Genomic DNA, 24,541 nt, shown 5'->3' with positions numbered 1-24,541 from the left:
AGAAAACAATGTTTAACTGATATTGCAGTGGTTCCCAAACCTATCCTCAGGAACACTTAGGTAATTTTGTTTTCAGGATATGCACAGTGAATGTGCATGAGCGATAGCTGCTTCCTGTTTTTCCTGTGAGACCTGTCCAGGTGAATGAGTTATGTCCCTTCTGCTAGCTTGCAGTACAGTAGGAAAGCCAATATTCTCTGTCACAGTAGAGGAGACATTCCAATTGGTGCAGCAGTGGAGAGCAGTGCTGCCCGATTTACCGATTCATTTTCTTAAAAAATTGAACTCACTGATTCAATGAGTCCTGAGTCTCCTGAAATACATCTGGGTCTCCTAAAGCAGCAGCAGTAGTGGTGGAGGCAGGCAGTTAACAGGCTACTCCTGGCCTTCCCCGCCAGGGCCTTCCCTCTACTGTGTCACTGATGACATCGCTGGTGACGTGGCAGAGGGAAGCCCTGGTGGGCAGGCCGCAAGCAGCCGGTTCACCACTACTGCTGTTTTAGGAGGCCCGAAAGTTGAGGTCTTATGGTGGTGGGCGGGGGTGTCGATTGGGAACTGCTGCACAGGGGGATAGGAAGGATGGAAGGGTGCTGCACAGGGGGATGGGAGGGAGAGATGGAAAACTACTCCACAGGGGATGGGAGGGAGGGATGGAAGGCTGCTGCATAGGGGTATCGAAAGTTGCTGTGCATGAGGGGAGAAAGAAAAAATTGGTGGACATAGGGTGGAGGAAAAGAAGAGAGAGATGCAACAGAGAGGTAGAAAGGAATGAGAGGGAGAAATCCTGCATATGGTGGACGGGACGGAGACATGCACGGAGAAGAGAGAGGGAGAAATGTTGGACATAGGGTGGCGGGCATGGAGAGAGAGAGAGAAATGTTGCATATGAAATGTTGGCTATGACAGTGGAAGGGAAGATACAGGGATGAAAGATGGTTGATAAACACGGAGAAAGAAGAAAACTTAAAATGGGTAGGAGACCCTGGTGAGTGAGTTAACAGAAGACAAACAGAAATCAGAGCCTGGGACAAACATGATTTGAATAATAAAATGACCAGACAACAAAAGGTACAAAAAATAATTTTACTTTTGTGATTACCGTATGCCAGATTTGAAATGTTTATCCTGCCAGAGTTGATGTTAGACAGCGAGCATGAGCTAGGACCTAACAAGAGATGGGAAAAATTGGCCCCAAAATGGGGGTCCCGGTTTATATTCGAGTCATCCTCCAGTGACCACCCGAAACCCTCCCGGACTTCCTGCAGGCTTGCCTTAGGCCAGGACAGGAGGGATCCTTCCCGTCTCCTGCCCCGGCCGACACTAATAATTACCACCCTCCCTCCTTCCCTTGCGTACCTGTTCCCTGGTGGTCCAGCGTGTATCCTGCGCTGAAATCCTGAAGATTGTAAAGATAGTAGCCAGTGGTGCACCGCTCTTTGATAGGCTGCTGCAAGTTCTCGTGGGATTCGCTGTGATATTTCTGAAGGATTAGAAGGAAAAGTGTGTCTTTTTGCAGATGACATGAAGATTTGCAACAGAGTAGACACTCTGGAGGGAATAGAAAACACGAGAAGAGATCAGCGAATGTTGGAAGAATGTTCTAATGCATGGGGGTGAGAAGCTGATATGCACAGACAGGGAGAGGGACCTTGACAGGATAGTGTATGAGGATCTCAAGGCTGCGAAACAATGTGACAAAATGGTGGCCAAAGCCAAAAGAATGCTGGACTACATAGAGAGAAATCGCCAGCAGAAAAAGAGAAGTGTGATGTCTCTGTACAAGTTGTTCATGAGGCCTCACTTGAAATATTGTGTTCAGTTCTGGAGGCCATACCTTGCTAAGTATGTTAGAAGACTTGAAGCAGTCCAGAGGAAGACAATGAAAATTATAATGGGATTGCGCCGAGAGACATACGAGAAGAGGCTTCAATACCTGAATATATATACTCTGGAGGAAAGAAGGGATAGAGAAGATACGATACAGACATTTAAATACTTGAAAGATTAATTGGCAAGTAAGATTTGATGCTAAAAAATGCAGGTTCATGCACTAAGGGGTCCTTTTACAAAGGCGCGCTAAGCGTTTCAGTGCGCTAAATGCTAACGCGTACATGTTAATCTATGGATGTGTTAGCGTTTAGCGCGTGCGTAGATTTATCACACGCTAAAATGGCTAACGCACCTTTGTAAAACAGGGGGTAAGGGTACAAAAATCCAGGAGAACAGTATAGTATAGGAGATGAAGTACTTCTGTGTGTGGAAGAAGAGCGGGATTTGGGGGTGATTGTATCTGATGATCTCAGGGTGGAAAAACAGGTACAAAAGGCGACGGTCAAACCAGGAGGATGCTTGGGTACATAAGGAGAGGAATAGCCAGTAGGAAAAGGGAGGTGATAATGCCGTTGTATAAGTCTCTGGTGAGGCCCCATTTGGACTATTGTGTGAAATTTTGGAGACCCCACCTTCAAAAAAATATAAAAAGGATGGAGTCAGTCCAGAGAGCTGCTATAAAATTGGTTAGTGGTCTTTTATCATAAATTGTATGGGGACAGATTAAGAGACTTTAATATGTATACTCTGGAGAAAAGATGGGAAGAGAGGGGATATGCTAGAGACATTTAAATAAAAAAATTACCAAAAATACTACCAGCCAGAGATGGGCTGGCCTGAGAAGATATTAATTAACACAAATAGGTGGAGAAAAAGCCTCAAATATCACATATATAGTACAGACAGCAGTCCCAAAGGACTTCAAGCTGCCACACTGCTTGTCAACTCCTCCAAGTGAAATATTTATCTCAAACTGGGCAACCACTCACCCATGTGCACAAATGGAAAAAGGAAAAATCTTTCACTTAGCTGAAGACGAAGAATGCTCGTGATGTCCACCAGTGTTCTAGTTGTCCAAGATAAACATGAACCTCACTGCTCTTGTTTTTCAGACATTTTTCTTACACCTCCCACCGTTAACCAGCTGCATCAGGGATTCAAAAACAGCTAACTTTTCTTCATCATGGCGCATGGTAAAGAAAAGTTAGCTGTTTTTAAATTAAAAAAAACAGTAAAATTGGTTTTGCGACCATCGTTACAGGATAGGTGCGCTCAGGGCCGGAGCTAGACATGATAGGGTCCCAAAGCTTGCTTGCAGGCTGTCCCTCTTTCAGCTTCAGGCAGGTTTGGGGCCCCTTATGACAGGACAATTGCCCTGTTTGCGCAACCCTAATATCGGCCCTAATACGTCCTCGATTGCCTTTATAGAATTGGTGCTCAGTGTCCATATTTTTCTTGCTTAATTTTTGGTGCACTTTCTTGCACTAATGAAAGAGGGTACTTGATAAACTGACGCCTGGGATTAATCACAGGATACTTCAATGATGTGCTCAAGGTAACAGTGAATTATAAATGGAGGAAACTTTGCAACTTTACATCTTAACCACTGGTTGTCTCCTTAATGCTGTCCTACGCCCTCACAGCAGGAAATTAATGTGTCTGAGTAGGTGGAACTAATTCTCAGATGCTCAAAAATTCACCGAGTGCATTAAAATCTGATCTAAAAGAGAAAAAGCATGAATCAGAAATGCATTTTGTTAGATTTTGGTGGGAACTGTGGGCCCAAATGATTGCTGGTTGCTGTAGATGTAGAAACTCCAGCAGGATGAAACTGTTAGCTGTGCATGGTGAACTGTTTTGCAGATAAGTTAAACAATTTAGGCCCTCTTTTACTAAGCCACGGTAGATGTTTCTACTGTGGCCTGGAGCACTAAATGCTCAGACGTGCATAGAATTCCTGTGAGCATCGGAGCATTTAGTGCTTCAGGCAGTGGTAGAAATTCTACCGCAGCTTAGTAAAAGGTGTGTGTGTGGGGGGGGGGGGGTTTAAACAGCAGGAAACTCCTCAGTACTGTTAAGCTACCTTAGCATACAGTTTCATTGTCCTTATTGCAGTTCTGTGCATCCCATTTAGATGTGTGTGGACAGAGAAAAGGGATTTCACATTTCCAGGAGGTACAAAGAGGGGATCCTGGATTCTAGGCAATCTATAGTACTTACTGGCAGATTTGCAGATGATGCATGGGAATTATTTGCATTCTATCTGCTTCAGAAATATAGAAATTCAGCTGTTTTGTCAGCGTGAGCAAATGGAATTTTTCTTTTTCCATAGCTCACGAAGTGCTGGATTTATAATATTGTGATAATTTTGCATTTGTGTACTGCCTTGCAAACAAAATTAAAATGTACTGTATTTTAACATTTTTAGTATTTAAGAACCTCTACTTACAGCCATCTCTGGGATACCTAGCTGAGCTGGTATCTGAACCATATTTATGGTTCTGAAAGTGTTAAGGGGAAGAGTAGCTGTATTAGTGTGTGTGCTTATATATACTGTATATATATATATGAGTGTGGCTTGAAAAGTTTGGTAAAAAAACAAGTTAACATAGACTCCATCAAGGGCTATACACTTAGTCCAGCGAGTTTCCAGTTTTTTTTATAAGCTATTTTTCCTATGATATCAATAAACTGGAAACTCGCTGGACTAAGGCCCTCTTTTACTAAGGTGCACTAACTGATTAGTGCGCACTAAACGCTAATGCGTGCATGTTAGTCTATGGACGTGTTAGCGTTTAGCGTGTGCTAATCGGTTAGCACACCTTAGTAAAAGAGGGGGGAAGTGTATAGTCCTTGATGGAGACTACATTTTTACCAAACTTTTCAAACCACCTTTGTGTGTATGTGTGTGTATGTATATATCTAATATAATAAAACCCTAGACGCGCATGCACACTCTTACCTGCGTGTTCCATGATCTCTAAACCATGATCAGTAGGTCTGTGGCGGCAGGAGTGCACATGCGCGAGTCCCCAGCCTTACAGCACCTACCTACACTCGCCGGCAGGACTGGCCGCCAGCGCTGGACTCCCTGCTCTCCACAAGATCGCGGTGTCGGCTCCTCTCACGAGCCGCACCAGCGTCGGAGAAGGCTTCTGACGCTGGCGGGGATCGAGAGGAGCCGCCGCGACACCTTTAAACTTAAAAAAAAAACTCGCCCGGAGCAGGCCAGACCACGGGGCAGGCAGGGAAGCGCCAACAAAAAAGACTCCAGCCGCGAGCCGCTCAATGGAACCAGGCAGGCAGCCACACGAGGGAGGGCAGCAGAATGAAAAAAAAGGTAACGTACAGGGAGAAGCTGGGCCTGCCTGCGAGGAACGCAATAAGGGAAGGGGGGCCTTTGGAGCAGGCTAGACCGCAGGAAGGGAAGGGGGAGAGGCCAAAAGGAGCAGGCCACATCGTGGTAAGAGTAGGGAAGGGGGGTGGGGGAAAATGCTCCTACTGCTGCACAGGGACCTGGAGGGGAAGGGAAATACCGTTGTTGATGCTGTACAGGGAAATGCAGGGAAAAAATGACAGACAGACAGCAGGATGGAGGGAGACCGAAAGAAAGGAAGAAAGATACAGGGGCAGGGAGAGGGACAGAAAGACAGAGAAAGGGGGCCAGGGAGAGAGAGAGAGAGAAAGAAAGATAGACAGACACATTTATTCTAGCACCCATTAATGTAACGGGCTTAAAAACTAGTGTATATATATATATATATATATATATATATACAGTAAAACCTTGGTTTGTGAGCATAATTCGTTTCAAAAGCAGGCTTGTAATCCAAAGCACTCGTATATCAAAGCAAATTTCCCCGTAGGAAATAATGGAAACTCAGATGATTCATTCCACAACCCAAAAACTTTAATACAAAATACTTTACGTACTTGTATTGCAAGACCTCGCTCATTTAGAACATTTCTAGATGCAATGGGACAGCAACAGAAAAACAACACTAAGCAGTTCCGAGCAGCATTATTTTAATGCTGTGACGCACCACAATTATAGGCATAATATACAACATAATTAAGAAATACTAAGCATAAACAACTGAACAAGTGTTTGAATAGCACAAAACTCACTAAATCAGTGATCTCTAATTTTTAAATGGGGCGCCACATTGTATCCAAATGAGCTGAAGCAGAACTACCAAATATCTTTCCATGTGCTGCCTTGGTACTGCAGATTAGTGTGTGTCAGTGACATCCACCTCACTAGTCTGTTTTCAAACATTTTGATGGCTGTATCCTCAAGGAGGTTGGCATTGTTTGTCTATTGAGAATTGCCTTCAAACATGTTGTTCTTCCTCCCATTCACTTCCCTCTTCTGCCATGAGCTTGGGTAGAGAAGCAGAGCATAGTGACAAAAAAGCTGGAATGAGCCACCTTAAAGGTCTCTAAGGGTCACCACTGGCCCCTATCCTTGCAGTGAAGAACACTGCACTAACCCCCCCCCCCCTTTACAAAAGCATAGCGTGGTTTTTAGCGCCAGCCATGGCGGTAACAGCTCCTATGCTCATTGAAAAAAAATAATTCCTACCAGCGTTGGAGCTGTTATGGCCACGGCTGGTGCTAAAAACCGCGCTACGCTTTTGTAAAAAGGGGGGGTGGGGAATTCTTCTCCCTCAAATAACAAGGTTAACTTAATCTATTGTGTTGAAACCAAAAAGAGAGAAAAATAGATTCATGTAGCATGTGAATGTAGGTTCAACCAAATCTAGCTGGAGTCTCAAGCTCTTGGGTTCAAGAGATGGATGCTCCCAGCAATTTATAGAAAAAAATTGGGAGTCCAAAATTTATCTTTCAGTGATCCACACTGCTGGTCATGGCTGAATACCTCTCCATCTCCATTATTTTCCAACCCTTTGCCCAACAATCTTCCAATGTGGGGGCTGCAGTTCTCTTCCAAAAAGATGCTATTATTAGTCTGACAGCTAAGTACAAAACTATGTTAAATGGAAACAAAGGTCGGGATTGAGTAGGGAAAGGAACAATGGGTAAACATATGGGAAAATCTACCCAGAATTTCTGTGTGTACAAGTCATTGAATTACACACAGATTAAAAATATTCTTTTATAAAAAGACTCACAAGGTTTGCAGAGACAGCTTAGTACTCCAATTCACAATGAATGGTTACCATTTAAATGTATATGAATTGTTATCATTTTTAAACTGGTATTCCACTTTAACACAATGGCAATATTCATGGCACCTTTTGTATGAAACATTTTTCAGCCAGATGGTAGGAGTGGAGTATATCCTTCTACATGCTCAAGATCCCATCCTCTTTATCATCAGGAAACAGCAAAGACAGTCTCCTACACAAGGTAAGCACTTCCTGTGAAGGAGCACAGTTCCTACAAATGAAGCACAGTAATTTTTTTTTAATTTCTTAGACAAAAAAGAACTAGAAACGTTTAAACAAAATGACCAATTTACCTACTAATATTTCTTCTTGTCCAGAATTCTCTGTGCAAGCCAGGTGAAGTCTATTTTCATGAGCCATGAATATATTGAGAATGTTTATATACGTTCACAGTGTTTTTTCACTCATGGAGAAATAACTAGTGCTGCCTCCAATTCACGATTTAAATCGATTCACGATTCAAATCAATTCACCGATTCACTTCGGATGAATCAATTCGAATCGATTTAAAACAAAAAAAATCAGCCTCCCGATTCGGTGACTGACCCTCCCCCATTGCCCCCTAAAGCAGGAGCGGCAGTGCTGCCTCTTGCTGGCCAGCTGCTGCCACTCCTGCTTTAGAGGGCGAGGGGGAAGGGTCAGTCGGGAAGTGCTGGTGTCCGACTTCCCCCCCCTAGCCTCCCATGCATCCATTTACCTCATTTGAGCAGCCTGCAGAGAGGATTGCTTATGCTAGCGATCTCTGCAAGCTGCTATAGGCCTTTGGAGTTTTTTCCTCTGCCGCGATCCTGCTTCTGACGTTAGAGGAGGGGCAGGACCGCGGCAGAAGGAAGACAGCTCTGAAGGCCTATAGCAGCTTGCAGAGATCGCTACCACAAGTGATCCTCTCTGCAGGCTGCTGAAATGAGGTAAATGCGCAGGAGGTCAGGGGGAACATGCAGGCCTTCCAGGGAGGAGGGGGGTGCAGTCCTTCGGGAGTGCTGGTACAGGCCTTCAGGGGGGGGGACAGGCAGGCCTTCAGGGTGGGGTGCAGGTCTTCAGACCTTAAGGGATGGTAGCACAGGCCTTCAGGGGGAACAGGCAGGCCTTCGGGGGGGGAGGGCGCAGGTCTTCAGGGATGGTGGCGCAGGTCTTCAGGGATGGTGGCACAGGCCTTCAGGGGTGGGGTGCAGGCCTTCAGGGGGGGGCAGACCATCAGGGGAGGGGGGCCCTAATATAGAAGTACACGGAGGGAGAGAAGGGGGTTCAAAGAGACGTACATATGCTGGACTTTGGGGGGAAGAAATAATGGGTCTAAAAACAGAGGAGAGGGAGAGAGACGGTGGACAATGGGATTTAGGGAGGGAAGGAACAGAAAAGGAGAAAAGTTGGACACAAGGGATGGTGTGGAGGGGGGATAGGTATACTGGGTAGTTGGGAAAAGAAAGGGAGAGATGTTGGACCCTGGGGTGGTGGGGAAGGAGGGAGAGATGCTGGATGAAAGGGTAGTTGAGAAAAGGTGGATCTGTGGATGGAGATGAAAAAAGGAAAGATGCCAGACCTCCGGGGGAGGGAAGGGAAACAGAAGGGGAGGACAGAGATGGAAGATGGATGGTTAGCATGGAGAAAGAAGGAGATCCCGGCAAACAAGTTATCAGAAAACAACCAGAACCTGGGACCAACAAGATTTGAATAATGATCAGACAACAAAAGGTAGGAAAAATAATTTTATTTTCTGTTTTGTGATTACAATATGTCAGATTTGAAACATGTATTCTGCCAGAGCTGGTGTTAGACCACAAACGTGAGCTAGGATTTAACAGAGAGAAGAAAAGTCTTTTTTGTTTGTTTATTTTGTTTACACCACAGCGCGTGTGGTTAGGAGAAGGCAAAGGGGGTGAAGAGGCTATAAAATAAACCCACCAGGATGTTTGAAAAGAACACCCAATTGGGCAGGAAAATCGAATCGAAAAATCAATTCAATAGGCTGAATCGAATCAAAATTTTTTTCCTGAATCGGGCAGCACTAGAAATAAACTTGTATACTCTTTTAGGTAAGGTAGATAAAGCCAACCATTTTGCTAAGTAAGATGGGAGCGTTGTTTTACGAACCTGGTGATATAGTTTTCAAATTTTATTTTGTGATTACTGTGAAATGACATAAGGGATCCATGAAGTATAACATCAGGTCTAATAGAGATCTAAAACTTTATAAGAGAGCACAGGTCCAGTAATGCAGAGATTGAAACCGGTGCATGATTGATCATACTGATGCAAAATGTTTACAAGGAGTTCTGCAATGTTGTATCTTGAGATTAGAATGGATTAGAGGACATAAAAGAAAGGAGATTACCTGCTTGTCAGGATAGTTGCAAAAAAGCAAGTGTATTCTTTTGTCATGTGGTGCATCGAAACCTAGCATGGAGGGGCCCAAAGTGTGCCAGATTTTATGAGGGGATGCTGATGTTCTCAGCCCAACCAACCAAATTCCTAAATTCTGAGCGTTATTTTGCCACTGTAGCTGAAAAGAGTGTTATCTTATTTAGTTAAGTGCCAATTTGCAGAAACAAAATTCTGTATTTTGACATTGTTTCAGATCATTCTTTATTTGATTGGGCTGAGAACTTTTCAGCACCCCCCCCCTCATATTGTACAAGTCAGATATCTGACTGCACTATGTATTTCCATTTTTCTGTACCAGCAATTTGTCCTACTAGAGTGACGTTCATTGCAAATCACAACTTTATTTGCATTTCCCTCTGTAAAAGGCTGCTTATTTAAACAATATTTCCACCATTTACTTTCATTTCAAGCAGCTAGTTTGTAACCAGTGTATTAATTTATTTCAGCAAAAGCATATCATCTCCAGCTTGTTTATGAATCTTTATTAGAGAATGACATGGGAACAAATTTTACCCCATCCCTGCAGCAACTCAATTTCCCCATCCTGTGCCAACAAGTTTTGGCACTGTTCCTGCCCCATTCCCATAAGCTCTGTCTTAATTGCACAAACTTTGGCTTGTGCAGATGAGGACGGAACTTGCAGGAATGGGGCAGGGACAGGAAAATAACTCGCCGGGATGGGGAAATTAGTTCCCGCGGGGACGGGGAAAAATGTGTCCCCGTGTCATTGTCTAATCTTTATATCTCATTTTCTCTCTTACTTCTGTCCAACAATTGTTCCTCATGTTTATAGTGACGTGTTTCTTGTTTTAATACTTATTTTTAAGCTGTTTCTATAGATAGCAATGCTGGTTGTGCTATTGTTGGGACTTTATTCTAGAGGCAGCCAGGCGTTCCATGAACCAGCTAGCTAATGTACTGAGCTAACATTCTTGTTCATTTATCCACCTTAGGGTTAATTTTTTCTTTTTGCGTTTCAGTTGTTCCTTTAGCTGATTACTATATCATTGCCGGAGTCATTTACCAGGCACCTGACTTGGGATCTGTTATAAACTCAAGAGCGGTGAGGATTTATTTCTTTTAATTCACAGAAATAAAAAAATTTTCATACACAGATGCAATTAGCTCCAGCTCATTATCCTTGCTAGCCACACCATAAATCAAATTACCCAGTATGATGATCTAAGAGTTTTGATACCATTAGTGCTGACAGATGTAATTTGATGCTTAGCTGTGATGGCATTCACCTGTAAGGGAAATGAATGTCAACTACAGATTTGCATGATGAACTGGACCTATTCCCTTGGTCCATGTCAAAGAAATTATCTTGTGGTTAGCTGATTTACTAGGGCAGTGATTAGAGCTACAGCCCCAGCACCCTGGGGTTGTGGGTTCAAATCCTGCACTGCTCCTTGTGACCCTGGGCAAGTCACTTAATCCCCCAGTGCCCAAGGTACATTACATATGGTGTGATCCCGCTGGGATAGATAGGGAAAAATGCTCGAGTACCTGAATAACTTGTAATCTGCATAGAATTGTAAGATATGCGGAATATAAATAAATAAAATCTATGCCATTGGATGTATTCAGATGTGGCAACAGATGGTGGTGAAGGTAGACGCTTCTTAGATTTTCACAAAGTCTAACTTTCCCTTCTGCCTCGTTCATTTTTGCACCATCATCAAGCAGTATAAAATATGACTGCTATGAGTGTGGTGTATGTGAATGAAAAGTTTCAAAAACTTTTTCTCTCTTGTTCAGTCTGTAGCCACTGTTGACACATTTTGTAGGCTTTAAGGGCTCTTGCAGTAATGCTGCATTAATCAGCATGCAGCAGTGCCAACGTGCTATCCAATTAGGGCAGAAACACCCACTGTCTTCACTCCCTCCCCCAACAAGCCCTCTTAACCAAAAGAGAAATAATAATAATTTTTAGTACATAGGTAGCATACGCACATTTGAAATGTACCACGGAATACCTCGGCACACCTCATGGTAAGCCCTTTTAAGCTGCTGCATGCACGCATTAGTGCTTATTGCAGATTTAGTAAAAGAATCCCTAAATTTGTTCTCTTTTTGGTTTATTTCTTTGGTAGATATTATTTGTTTTACTAGAGTGGAATTTCGTCAACTTTCAGCAGATTAGTATCCCTTTAAGGGCTATACATTCTATCTCTTTAAGGGCTATATACTGTGCTATACAATGCCGAAGGTAATAATAAAATGCAATAAATATTTATAACAACTGCCTACACAGGCTATACTGAAATAAAAAAATTAAAAAATGGAAGTTATTGATAAATTTGTAGTAACCTTAAATTTGTAGTAACCAATAACAAATTTGGCAAACAAAATCCAACGTACAAGAGCTAAAATATGATGACAGCTAATATTTTGTATTCCGCACTATTGATTAAATAATAATAATATTGCTATAGTATCAAACCTATTTTCACACGATACTACACTTCCCCCCTCCCCATTCGCGGTTCCTGCACTCGCGGTTTCATATAATCGTGATTTTTTTCTGGAGAGGGGGAAAATAAAAAAACCAGTCTTAATGTAAAAAAAATTCCATCTTTTTTTCCTCCCTGCTGCTTTCCCGGCCTTACCTGGTGGTCTAGAGGGCTTTCGGGGCAGGAGCGATCTTCCTACGCTCCTGCCCCGTGCAGATCGCCATGAGGAAATGGCTGCTGGGAGTTCCTGTAGTCTCTCGAGACTATGTCGGGAACTCCCTACAGCCATTTCCTGATGGCGATCTGCACAGGGCAGGAACGTAGGAAGATCGCTCCTGCCCCGAAAGCCCTCTAGACCACCAGGTAAGGCCGGGAAGGCGGCAGGGAGGTGGAGGTGGGTCAGAGCCGGATAATCGCATTTTTTTTGGCATTCGCGGTCTGGCTCTGCCCGTATCCCCCGCGAATGACGAGGGAGAAGTGTATCCATAAATACCTGATTCCACATGATCCTCCAAGAACCTTAAGATCTGCATCACAGCATCTTCATGTTCCATCCCTAAAAATCATTAGTACCCATAGGGCTTCCTCTTTCGCACCGATTGCTCCAACAATATGGAATTCGTTACCATTATATTTAAGGTCTGAACAGAATTTAGATAAATTCAAGGGTGGCCTCAAAAGCTTCTTATTTAAAGACGCATACGACTGTTAATTGATCTAAGGGACTTTCCAAGCTTATTTTCTAGATAAAAATTGATCTCTCCCTTTCCCCATGTTATTGTCCTTAATTGTTCTTTCTTTCTTTTAAATTGTATTTCTCCCGACTATTCTATTGTTTCATGTAAAGTTATGTTATTAATAGTTTAATTAGACCCCTTTTTACATTTTTACTGTAAAATGCTTAGAATTTATGATTAGCGTTTTATCAAATTTTTAATAAACTTGAACTTGAAACTATTTGTTCAGCTCACTGCAGTACATGGAATTCAGTCGGCTTTTGATGAAGCCATGTCTTATTGCCGTTATCACCCTTCCAAAGGTTACTGGTGGCACTTCAAAGATCAAGAAGACCGAGGTATGGTGCATAGGGTGCTAAATTAAGTAGATGATTTTAGATTCTGCATCATTAAGTGAATGTGGCCAACATGAGATTACTTTTATAACAGGGTGCCTGGTTGGGTGCCATTTTATAACAAAGTAGAAGAAATTGCACCTGTCTTGCAAGTCCAAACATTTACATCTGCTCTTTATTATTCAAGTATATGTGTGGATCAGTGTGTTCTACATGTGTAATTGTGAGCTATCATGCTCTGCCTAAAGTATTTAATATCGTGTCACATCTTTTATGCCAGGCAGTATTTTATGTTTAAACAATTTTTATTAATGACATCATCAGAACAACAACAATTGGTATACAGCAGCAACAATAGTTTTAATTTAATTTAATTCTTTAATTTAATTTAATTCTTTTATACCGCTAATAACCGTGAGGTTTCTAAGCGGTTTACAAAAATGATGCATTAAAGATACAATAAATAAAAACTAAATAAATAAGAAATTCCCTAACTGTCCCAAAGGCTCACAATCTAACTAAAGTACCTGAAGAAACAGTATGAAAAATAAAAATAAAAAGACAGAGATAGAAATGAAATATTCCAACAAGTAATGAATAAATAATTTAAAGATAGAATTAAAATAATAATTAAAGTAAACAAAATAGAGATAAAAATAAGCATAGAGAGAAACAGAAACACACTCCAAAAAAGCATCAAGATCTTTGACTTGTAATTATTATGAACGCCAGATATTAAATGCCTTTCCGGAATACATCAAATCCCTATCCCTCTCCATACCCACCTCCATCTCCACCCCAATTCACTTCAACTACCATTCCCATTCTATTCTTTAACTGCCGTCAACCCCAGTTCCAATAGCCAGATACAAAAATCAAAACCAACAGGTCAAGTCATCAATCTTTTGTATAAGAACACAGTATAACCGCCTGTCCCCAATAGGCCCATCCCCTAATTCCGTCCTCCCTCTCTCCAATCCTCCTCCCTCCCCCAATTAAAAAATCAAAACAACTCAAGAGTATAGGCAGGCACACCGAGACTGATAGTCTCAAGAAGAAATTTAGAGGGCCTGGGCTTTTATTCCCCCCCCCCCCACCAATAGCAACAAACGTCCCACCCGCACATCCTCTGGAGAAGCAAATACAGCTACTGAGGCAAGCACTCGACTCCAATCAACAAATATCAGCCTAACACAGTCAAAAGTAAGCTGCGTCCCCTTGGAGGCAGGGACCTCAAGTAAGCATTCCAAATGAGCAAGAACTTTCTTTGGTGCCCTGGATGCCCCTCCACCATCCGTGCCTCCCAGGCTACCAAGGTATGCACCTGATTGCACCATTTCCAAAAGGACGGTGGATCGGTAGAAGTCCAAGATTGTAAGATACATTTACTTGCAAGGAGACACACCTTAATGATATAAGAGGTGGACCCCTCTAGGCAGTCTCACAAAGTCTCTGGGCAGGTCCAAAACCATCTGCGCCGCTATACTCTGTATTGGTTTCCCCAAGAGGGATTGCAATACTGTTGAACTGCTACACAGAATTGCTGAACAAGCCAATAATCCCAAAACAAATGAGAGAGAATATTAGGTTCCCTCTGACATTTAATACAGAGAGGAGACCCAATGCCACCCATTTTGTGCAACTGCACTGGGTAAAATAAGCTCTGTAGAGCACCCTGATATAGCATTCTTGCCTGAAGTCAAACATGGCAGGCCCCTGACTGTGCTTAAAAGGTCCCAGGAATCCAAAGATAGCTCGAGCTCCCTCTCCCATGCAGACTTAATAAACAACATCCCTACAGTGTTCAAGAGAAACCAGTGTGGCATGTAAGGAGGACACTGATGTGTTGCTAAGTGCCACTCCCAGTAAAAGTGATAAAGTCTATGCCCCAAACCTTGTTCCAGTGGCTCTGCCGAGAGGGATGCTATTTAATGCTTGAGTTGGCAATAAGCATAGGTGTTTCCCCAACCATCTCCCAACCGGGGTGCCAGGGCCTTCAGGGTGTACAAGGTACCCCTATCATCCAATAAATGTGCTGTCCTAGTTATTCCCTGCCTGTCCCACTGTAAGAAAACAGCATTATGTATCCCTGGCTCAAAAGAAGGGTTTCCCCGCAAAGGTAGTTGGTAAGAAATTTGTGGGTCACCCCCCAATTTGGGCACCAAATAGCCCCAAGCTTCCAGCAATGATTTTAGCAAAACTCTCCCCCTGAAGACCCCAGGTATGTCTCTCCCTCACCGATGCAATAAGACGTATAAGGAATATGGGGCATAATATGCCTCTTCTAAAGATAAAGTGATAAATTGTTGTTCACATAATATCCAATCCTTTAAATGTCTCAACAAACAAGCCCAATTATACAAGCCAAAATTAGGGATACCTAATCCACCCTGTGACCAATTGCCTACTAGAGGAGAATATCAAAGATGCATTTTATGTCCATTCCAATAAAATCTCCAATGCACTGAGATCCTTCCTCAGAAGCTGCAGGGGCAGCACCTTTAACATATATAGCCATTGTGGAAAAACCACCATTTGAATTAACGCTATTCTCATGCCAGTCAGTATATTATGAGAGGCCATGTGCATGCAAAAATGACTTTATAAAATGATCCCTATGTGTGTAAATAGTGGCAGTATTAGAAAGAGAACATACACGTAGACTTCTCCTTCTGAAATTGCCACTTACACATCCAACTCGCAGCAGCTGGCACATTAAGAATAAAATAATAGAAATATAATTTGTTTTAAGGAAAGTAGTTATATTGAATGCCTTCCATTGATAGTGCATCAAAGATAGTATATATGTGTGAATAAGAATACACTAGTATATATGTGTGAATAAGAAAATAAAGTATTGCTGTGAAGTGAAATAGTGTGTCTGGAATTGAGGTGTTTTTGGATTCAGATGTGCATGCTAGAGCAGGCGTAAATATACAAGTATATGGCTGATAGATTATGCATATATAATTAGCATTTTTCAGGATGGCTTGATAATTTTTTTTAGGGGGGTGTGCTTATGAGATTGACCATAAATAATACTGTGCTCATAGAGAAGGGAGGAGATTGATAGTCTAGTGATGAGGGAGGAGGGGGATTTTGAACTACGGGGATATCATGAAAGCCTTAATATAATCATCAGTATAATTTTGTATTGCTCAGCCTAGATGGACCTCCAGCACTGAAGCGCAGCTGAGCTGTTATTGAGCACACAGAGACGGATTCTGCAAATGGCGCCTACATCAGCGGCTGCCATAAAAAATGCCGACAGCATGTCAATCATGCTATGGTGCCATTTGTAGAATAGCACCTACTGTTAAATATAGGTATCAGTAATGTTGGCCAAAATTTTAAAGACCTAAATTCCTGACACCTATGTTTGACACCTAACAGCGCCTAAGGTCATTTCTGGCCTAAACCGCGTCTCTATAGACGTGATTAAGGTGTCCTATACATTTTTTAAAATGACATTTTAATTGGTTTTAAATGACACAATCAATTACCATGCCGATTAACACTAAGGCCAGTTTTCCCACAGCCAGAAAAAGACAGATTTTCCAAATTAATGGCCACACACTAATTTTATATGATATGTAACAGGGCATGTTAGTAGGACGCTGGGAAAAATGTAGCGCAAAACAGGATGATTATGTGCAAAAGTGATGTACTTTGGTTTTGAGATATTTAATAAATAGTGTTAAAAAAAATAAAAGCTTGGAAACTTGGAAAAATGGAAACTTTTGAAGATCCCTCATATATGTGAAATTCAGTACATACTCCAGGATGTATAAGGAGACATAAGTCTGAAGCACAGGTATCTTCAGTATTTATACAAAGTGTTCACGGAGAAGAGCCTGGATTATGTTTCCTAGATCTAAAATCTTTACAGATTTCCTTGTGAAATTAGAAACATTTTTAATTTTTTCGTTATTTGTTCCCTTGGCTCAGTTGAAATATCGGATGGCTAGACAAAGCTCTAGTGATATGAATTACTATTAGAACTAATGTCGCTCATTAGTACTGGTGATAACCCACCACAAATTGTGGAGAGGATCCCCATGTCCTGTGCCAACTCCATCTGGATGAGGATTACTTGTCCAGCACAATTTTTTCCTTCACCTTCCTGGCCCCAATCTCATGCCTATTCTCTTCTTCCTCCTCTTAGACACTAGGGAGGGGACTTAAAACCATGGCAATAGTTACAAAGTAAATGAGGAAACTGATAAGTTTTCAACAAAAAAGTGAATGTTTTGCCATTTTAAGACTTATCAACCATGTGTAGAGGATATACAAATATGTTGTGTTGCTTACTAGTATATATATGTGTGTTGACCATGAATTAAAGGGTTTCAATGAACCATCACACAATGCTAGCAAATAAAAATGTTGGATTATCTCAGTTTCTTATAGAATGACTAGTATTTTAGCCCGTTACATTAACGGGTGCTAGAAGTGTGGTCGGCTCTCGTAGTCCCTTGCCGTGGCCCCGACTCCAAACCTGTCGACTCCAGCAGCGCCTACAGCACTGTACACACGCTGCTTTGGGGCCTTCTGATGCAGACGCTGCTGGAGTCGGCAGGTTTGGAGTTGGGACCGCGGAAAGGGAAGGGAAGGGGGGGCGGCAAGGCGAAGAACTTACTTTTACCAGAGCAGGGAGTTCAGCACTAGCGGCCAGTCCTGCCGGCGAGTGTAGTTAGGTGCTGTAAGGCTGGGGACCCGCACATGCGCACTGCTGCCACCACGGACCTAAATCTCACAGAAAAGGGAAAATGGAACATGCAGATAGGAGTGCGCATGCGCGGCTAGAGTTTTATTATATAGGATTGTATTGGCAGGACATATGTAAATTGTAGCTATTTCAATTTTGTGTGTGTGTCTATGCAGATAAAGTGAAGCCAAAGTCCAAGAAAAAAGAGGAGGCCAGCTCTCTCTTCCAGAGGCAGCGAGTGGATGCTTTGCTTCTAGATCTTCGGCAAAATTTTCCGCCTAAATTTGTACAGGTAATTAGGCCTGTGCCTATCATATAGTCAAGAAATACAGCTCGGTATTGTGTTTTTCATAACAGATAATGCATTTTTTGTAAAACTAAAAATACCTGCTTAGTTAGAACACAATGGGAAGCCCTTTTTTTCTACAGGCTAAGGAACTTTACATGTAATCCCATTCATTCCCATCAAAGACCCTTTCTCAGAGGACAAGCAGGATGAATTAATCTCCGCAGCATTTGTTGTAGCCTGTAACAGTGGTATATTAACAGTGATCATTGCAGTGCAAAACAACACTATAAAACCAATATAAAATAAAAGGAAAGGAATGGCATAAAACAATAAAAAGTACCCAAACATACAAAGAGTGGAGGGAAATGGAAGGTTAGAGGCTTAGAGATGCTGGAGTAAATGATGTTCCAGTGGTTGAGTAGAGCGATAAGGAGTGAGAGAATGAGGGAGTGTTTGTTTGTTTATCCCCCGCCCTTATCCAGGGCGAGTTACACATTTACATACAAAATATAACAGTACAGTTTACATTGCTCAGTATCATCAACAAAATACATCAGCATAAAGCAAATACACCCAAACATACAGGATATAAAAATACATGAACCAATCAAGTCACTTCAACAACATACATCATTGTAGCCTAAAAAACTTGGCCAGATCGTAAAGTACATCAAAATATAAAATTGCATGTCACATTTAAACTACCTTCTAAAATAGACCAGACTGGAATACATTAGTGGCCAGCACACTGCACCTAACAGTCACCACTCATCCTTCCTCAGCCAATCTCAACCTTATATTTCATCATACAGAACAAGTGGAAGGAATCATGGTTAAAGTGACTTCTAGCCAAACAGTTATCTCATAATTAAAAAAAAAAAAAAAAAAGGTTTTGCAAAGGGAGGCTATCTGTGGTAGGAAAGAAAGTTGATAATCGAAGAAAATCCCTAAACATTGAAAGGAGTCAACAAGGAGTACAGTAGTACCAAAAATGGGAAGATCAAAAGTTGGTCAGGATGGCTGGCCAGTAAGCCAGCAGGCAACAGTTTCTCACAATTAAGAATAAGGCACGTTGGTGGCTAAGTACTGTTCAGCAAGACCACAGGGTCTAGTTTTACTACCTCTCTGAAATTATTACAAAACTTGGTGATAAGTCACATAGAAGTACTAGAGTGTTTGCATTAAGTAAAAATAAAATTATATCCTCATTTTTCCACACAGCTGGGATATTGCCTTCAAGTGTGGACAGGTCTAACTAGGAAGACTGGATGACTCTATTTTGGTTTTCTCTGCTGTCATCAACTGTTACCATGTTCATTTTTATGTTCTTCTCTTCCAGCAAAAGTCAGGTGAAAAACCTGTACCAGGTAAAATACTCTTTTTTTTTTAAAGTAATTTATATTGTGTTATGTTATAATGTTATTACCTCATGTATTTTTCTTCTACTTATAGTATGTTTCAATATTAGTAACATATACAAGGCTGAGTTGTAGATTATGAGATCTGGATTCCAGTTCCAAAGCCAGTCTTTTGCTTCCTGGGGGCTAATACAGAAAGCTAATATAAGCTCAGCTGTGCAGTTACCACGGGGTACACACACATGTTACTGGCTGAGCAATGCAGTAATGGAGCTGAGCGTCCAAATGGTAGATGAAATTTAATGATTGTGATCCCACCGGGACAGATAGGGAAAATGCTTGAGTACCTGATTGTAAAACTGCTTAGATAACCTTGATAGGCGGTATATAAAATCCTAATAAAACTTGAAAACTTGAATGTGGCAAATGCAAAGTGATGCACATTGGGAAGAATAACCTGAATCACAGTTACCGGATACTAGGGTCCACCTTGGGGATTAGCGTCCAAGAAAAGGATCTGGGTGTCGCCGTAGACAATACGATGAAACCTGCCCAATGTGCTGTGGCGGCCAAAAAAGCAAACAGGATGCTAGGAATTAGTAAAAAAAAAAAAAAAAAGGGATAGTTAACAAGACTAAGAATGTTATAATGCCCCTGTATCGCTCCTTGGTGTGACCTCATCTGGAGTATTGCATTCAATTCTGGTCTCCTTATCTCAAGAAAGATATAGTGGCGCTAGAAAAGGTTCAAAGAAAAGCAACCAAGATGGTAAAGGGGATGGAAAGACATATGAGGAAAGACTAAAACGGTTAGGGCTCTTCAGCTTGGAAAAGAGAAGGCTGAGGGGAGATATGATTGAAGTCTACAAAATCCTGAGTGGAGTATAACGGGTAAAAGTAGATTGATTTTCCACTCCATCAAAAATTACAAAGATTAGGGGACACGTGATGAAGTTACAGGGAAATACTTTTAAAACCAATAGGAGGAAATATTTTTTCATTCAGAGAATAGTTAAGCTCTGGAATGCGTTGCCAGAAGTTGTGGTAAGAGGGGGTAGCACAGCTGATTTTAAGAAAGGTTTGGACAAGTTCCTGGAAGAAAAGTCAATACTCTGTTATTGAGAAAGACATGGGGGAAGCCACTGCTTGCCCTGGATAGGTAGCATGGAATATTGCTACTCCTTGGGTTTTGGCCAGGTACTAGTGACCTGGATTGGCCACCGTGAGAATGGACTACTGGGCTTGATGGACCATTGGTCTACCCAGTAAAGCTATTCTTATGATCTAATGAGCAAAGATTTATCTCACATGGTATGTGTGGCCACACATTGCATTCAAATGAATGAATATAAGTCCATTAAATATGCCTCCAATGCATGGCTACTGCCAAATTCTTTTGCTGGGTCCAAGCCTGACCTGACCCTTCCCCTATTCACTCCATTAGCTTTCTGCACCTGTGCTCTCCTACCTCTACTAGGCCCAATCCAACCTGACCACACTCACTCCCCTGAATCCTATTTAAAATATTTTTTTTTGTAATCATTTTTATTAGAAAGGGTACAACCGGGTAATAGGAACAACAATAATATCAAAAGCGCATATACAAAGAGGCATCATATACACAAGAAAATACACTCTCTACAAAGTGTCTGTTGGTATCCCCCACTCCACTAATCCAAGCCCCATGCCCCTGACTTAATTAAAAAAAAAAAAAAAAATCCATGGTATTTGGCACCCCTAACTTGAGTCCTTTCACACTACTTAAAAGAAAAAAAATTCCATGGTATCTAGTGACACCCCCCATGACTTGACTTACCAAAAAAGAATCTCTGGTTCCCCCTAACATGACCAGTCCTCTTTTCACCTTGACTTGTTACCCCAAAAATATTGTGGCCACTCCTTTCTTCTAGCCCCTTTGACCTGACTTGAATTTACAAAACAAATTCTCTGGTGGGACTCCTCCCCCCCTTGACCTCTTGCCCAGGCCCTCCTCTGACCTTAAACCAACAGAATGGAATGGGTTCAGTCTGCCGTTTGAAGGAAACATTTCCTTACATGGCAAATTGATCCTGCTCAGTGCATCCCAGGGTGCACTGCACAGACAGGCTAATTGTACATTTTGAAATATTTTTATGTGGGAAAGAGCAGGTATAAATCCCAACATGAGAACTGTCCCACAATCATATGTATTCTCTTTGTGAAATAGGAAATACAGTATTTGTTTGATTTCTAATATGAAAAAACATGATCATATCAGTGTATATTATCAAAAGCTTCACTGGCTTCCATTTGAGGCTAGAGTGCTATTTAAATTTGGATGCATTTGTTTTAAAGTTTTATTTGGCTTAGCACCAGCTTACCTTGTTTCTCATTTTAGTTTTTTTACTTCTAAGAAAAATGTTCGTAGATCTGGTTGGTTTTATTTTCCTTCAGCAAATGCATGTCGTTACAAAATTTTTTTAGATAGGAATACAATATATAAATAAAAGGAAAATAACTGCATTTTAAATAGGATGGACTTATATAGAAGACAAAGATAAACACACGTCCATTCATACATTCCAATTAATAGCAATTAAATAAACAGTATGGATGCAAAATAAACTAAGTGGTACTTAGAAGGTAACTCCATTAATTGGGGAAATAAGGTCAGACTTCCACAGTCTGTGCCCTGATTATGACAAGAACAGATCAAGTATGTATGTGTTATATTGCATCATACCATATGCCATGAGTTTATCTTGTTGGGCAGACTGAATGAAGCACGCAGATCTTTATCTGCCACCATTTACTATCTTATTGTATAACCTACGCTTGTCCTGGGCACACCCCTGAGCCACACATGCCCTTTCTTAGAAGTTTTGTGCTACAGATTTTGCACACACAGAGCTAGATGCATTAACAATGGACACCTGGAATGTGCTTCCAGAGGGCGTAATAGGGCAGAGTACGGTACTGGGGTTCAAGAAAGGATTGGACAGTTTCCTATTGGAAAAGGGGATAGAGGGGTATAGATAAAGGATTACTGCACAGGTCCTGGACCTGTTGGGCCGCCGCGTGAGCGGACTGCTGGGCACGATGGACCTCAGGTCTGACCCAGCGGAGGCATTGCTTATGTTCTTATGACCTTAGCATTCCAAGCAGGATTAATGAATTCATGTTTGAATCTTTTTGTTTCTCCATTTCTTACTATCAATTTCGAAAAGATCTTAAAACCCACTTATTTAAACAGTATATAATATACATTACTGATTTTTATATTATCATGTAGTTATAATGTACTTTTAATTTTTGTATCTTTACTTATTTAAATTTATATTGTGTTTTCCTTATTCATTAGTTTTAATGCTTGTATTAGTTACTTAGAATTTTATTATGTATGATGTTGTTATTATTATATTGTATGCTGAGTACCTATTGTGTAAACTGCTATGAACTGCTGATTAGGCAGTATATAAAAATAAATTATTATTTTATTATTAGTACATGTGTAGATTTTAGTTATACCCAAACCCTACCTATATCATGCTCAATTCTTAAGAAGAGAGCAAACTTGTAGACTTGAGAACAACATGTGAGAGGTTCAAACAAATACCCTTTTGCATGTTACCAAATAAATCTATAGTTTGGAATATTTTCTTATTCTGGTTTACTGTCGCTTCACTGGTCTGGCTTTTGTGAGCTAGCTGCCTTTTTGCTGTCAGGGCACATCATGCCCAAACCACACCTCCTTGCAAACTACATACAGTGCAGATATGCACATGTAAACACCAATATTTACACATGTAAATCACAAATAGGATTTCTAAAATAAGGGCCTTTGTGTAATATTAACAAAGATTACCCTTTCTAATAGCAAAGTAACTTGGCCATATAATGTAACAAACCAGTCTTTGTCAGTGTATAGACTTATTATTGCTTGTAGCAGTTGGTGATAACTTGATGACTTTTATGAGTCATATATTTTGTTTTTAGCCCTTAGCAGTGCACAATAAGTTTTTAATTCCATGACACAAGGTTGTTTTCTTGTCTACTCAGAAAGATGTACTGAGTGATTTTCATTTCAGACACTGTGAGCAGAGGTCACTCTAGCCATTGCTGGGAGCATTCATTCTGTAAGAACACATTTCAAAAAAATGATGAACTCAGATCAAAAGGAAAAACCCAATTTACAAAGATCTATGACCCAAACCAAAAAACCAATTAGAATGATTTATTATTTAGAGTAATATTTCATTTTTGCTCTACAATATTGGAAAAAGGCCCTCAGTAACTAAAAAATGCAGATTTTTTTGTTAACTGTATATATTTGAATATAAACCGAGAACATCCCCCCATCCCCATTTTTGGGGAAAAAATCCCCCCCCCCCTTTGGGAGGGAAAAATGTTAACTCAAATATAAACTTAGGGTTTATATTCAAGTGCCACCCAGCTGTACACCCACCCACCCCTCTCGAACCTAGCGCTGGCCTCTCCCCTGATCCACCTTAAATCCTGGTGGTCCAGTAGTGTAGTGAACCAAACCAGGACAGGAGTGATCACTCCCTGTCCTGAGGTGAGGTGTTGAGTCCTGTCCCAGCTGTCAACTGGATGTAGAATCACCGTGTACTTCTTCGTTCCCTCCCTGCTATAGAATCACCACTTGCCCCCTCCCTCCCTTACAGTCTCACGAATTGCCATGGGAACTCGTGGTAGTCATTTTTTCAGTGAGACTGTATGGGCAGGAGTGTAAGAGGATTGCTTCTGCCACGACTCACCCTGCTGGACCACTAGTGATTTAAGGTAGGCCTGGGGGAAGTCCTACACTGCTTCTCTGCAGGAGAAGAGGGAGGGGTCCCATGGTGATTCCTCAGGAGGGAGGAAAGGAGGAGGTGCACATTGATTCTGCAGCAGGGAGGGAGGGAGGAGATGCGCATTTGATTCTACATCAGAGAGGGAGGGAATGAAGGGGCACACTGTGGTTCTACAGCTGGCTGACAGCCAGGGTAGGACCTTACACTTCACCTCGGGAGAGAAGGGATCACTCTTGTCCCAGCTTGGCTTACCACACCACTGGACCACCAGGATTTAAAGTGGACCTGAATATAAACTGAGATCCCCATTTTGGGCCATTTATTTGGCCCCCAAATCTCAATTTATATTAGAGTAATCTGCTTCTATATTTGGTTCCTTATGTCACTAGCAGTAAATTAAATAATAAATCCAAACCAATCCTTTCTCTTTCATTGGTCCTTTAAAAAAAATCTGATTTTTGA

The 24,541-nt window shown here is 41.5% G+C and overlaps 1 protein-coding gene across 2 annotated transcripts in view; it reads left to right on the top strand.

The window, feature by feature from the left end:
- MED6 (mediator complex subunit 6) overlaps nucleotides 1-24,541 on the top strand; it is a 42,261-nt gene that overhangs the window by 6,057 nt on the left and 11,663 nt on the right. The window contains exons 3-7 of one of the 2 annotated variants that reach the window (XM_033953351.1): nucleotides 7,112-7,203; nucleotides 10,385-10,467; nucleotides 12,827-12,935; nucleotides 17,817-17,932; nucleotides 19,269-19,296. In XM_033953351.1, coding sequence (XP_033809242.1) covers nucleotides 7,112-7,203; nucleotides 10,385-10,467; nucleotides 12,827-12,935; nucleotides 17,817-17,932; nucleotides 19,269-19,296 — 428 coding nt within the window. Of the gene's footprint in view, nucleotides 1-7,111; nucleotides 7,204-10,384; nucleotides 10,468-12,826; nucleotides 12,936-17,816; nucleotides 17,933-19,150; nucleotides 19,297-24,541 lie in introns of those variants that run through there. The other variant, XM_033953352.1, reaches the window with a different exon arrangement.

This window comes from Geotrypetes seraphini, chromosome 7, assembly GCF_902459505.1.
Source record: "Geotrypetes seraphini chromosome 7, aGeoSer1.1, whole genome shotgun sequence".
NCBI classification, from domain to species: domain Eukaryota; kingdom Metazoa; phylum Chordata; class Amphibia; order Gymnophiona; family Dermophiidae; genus Geotrypetes; species Geotrypetes seraphini.
The sequence above is the reverse complement of the archived record's forward strand: the minus strand, read 5'-3'. Positions and strand labels throughout refer to the sequence as shown.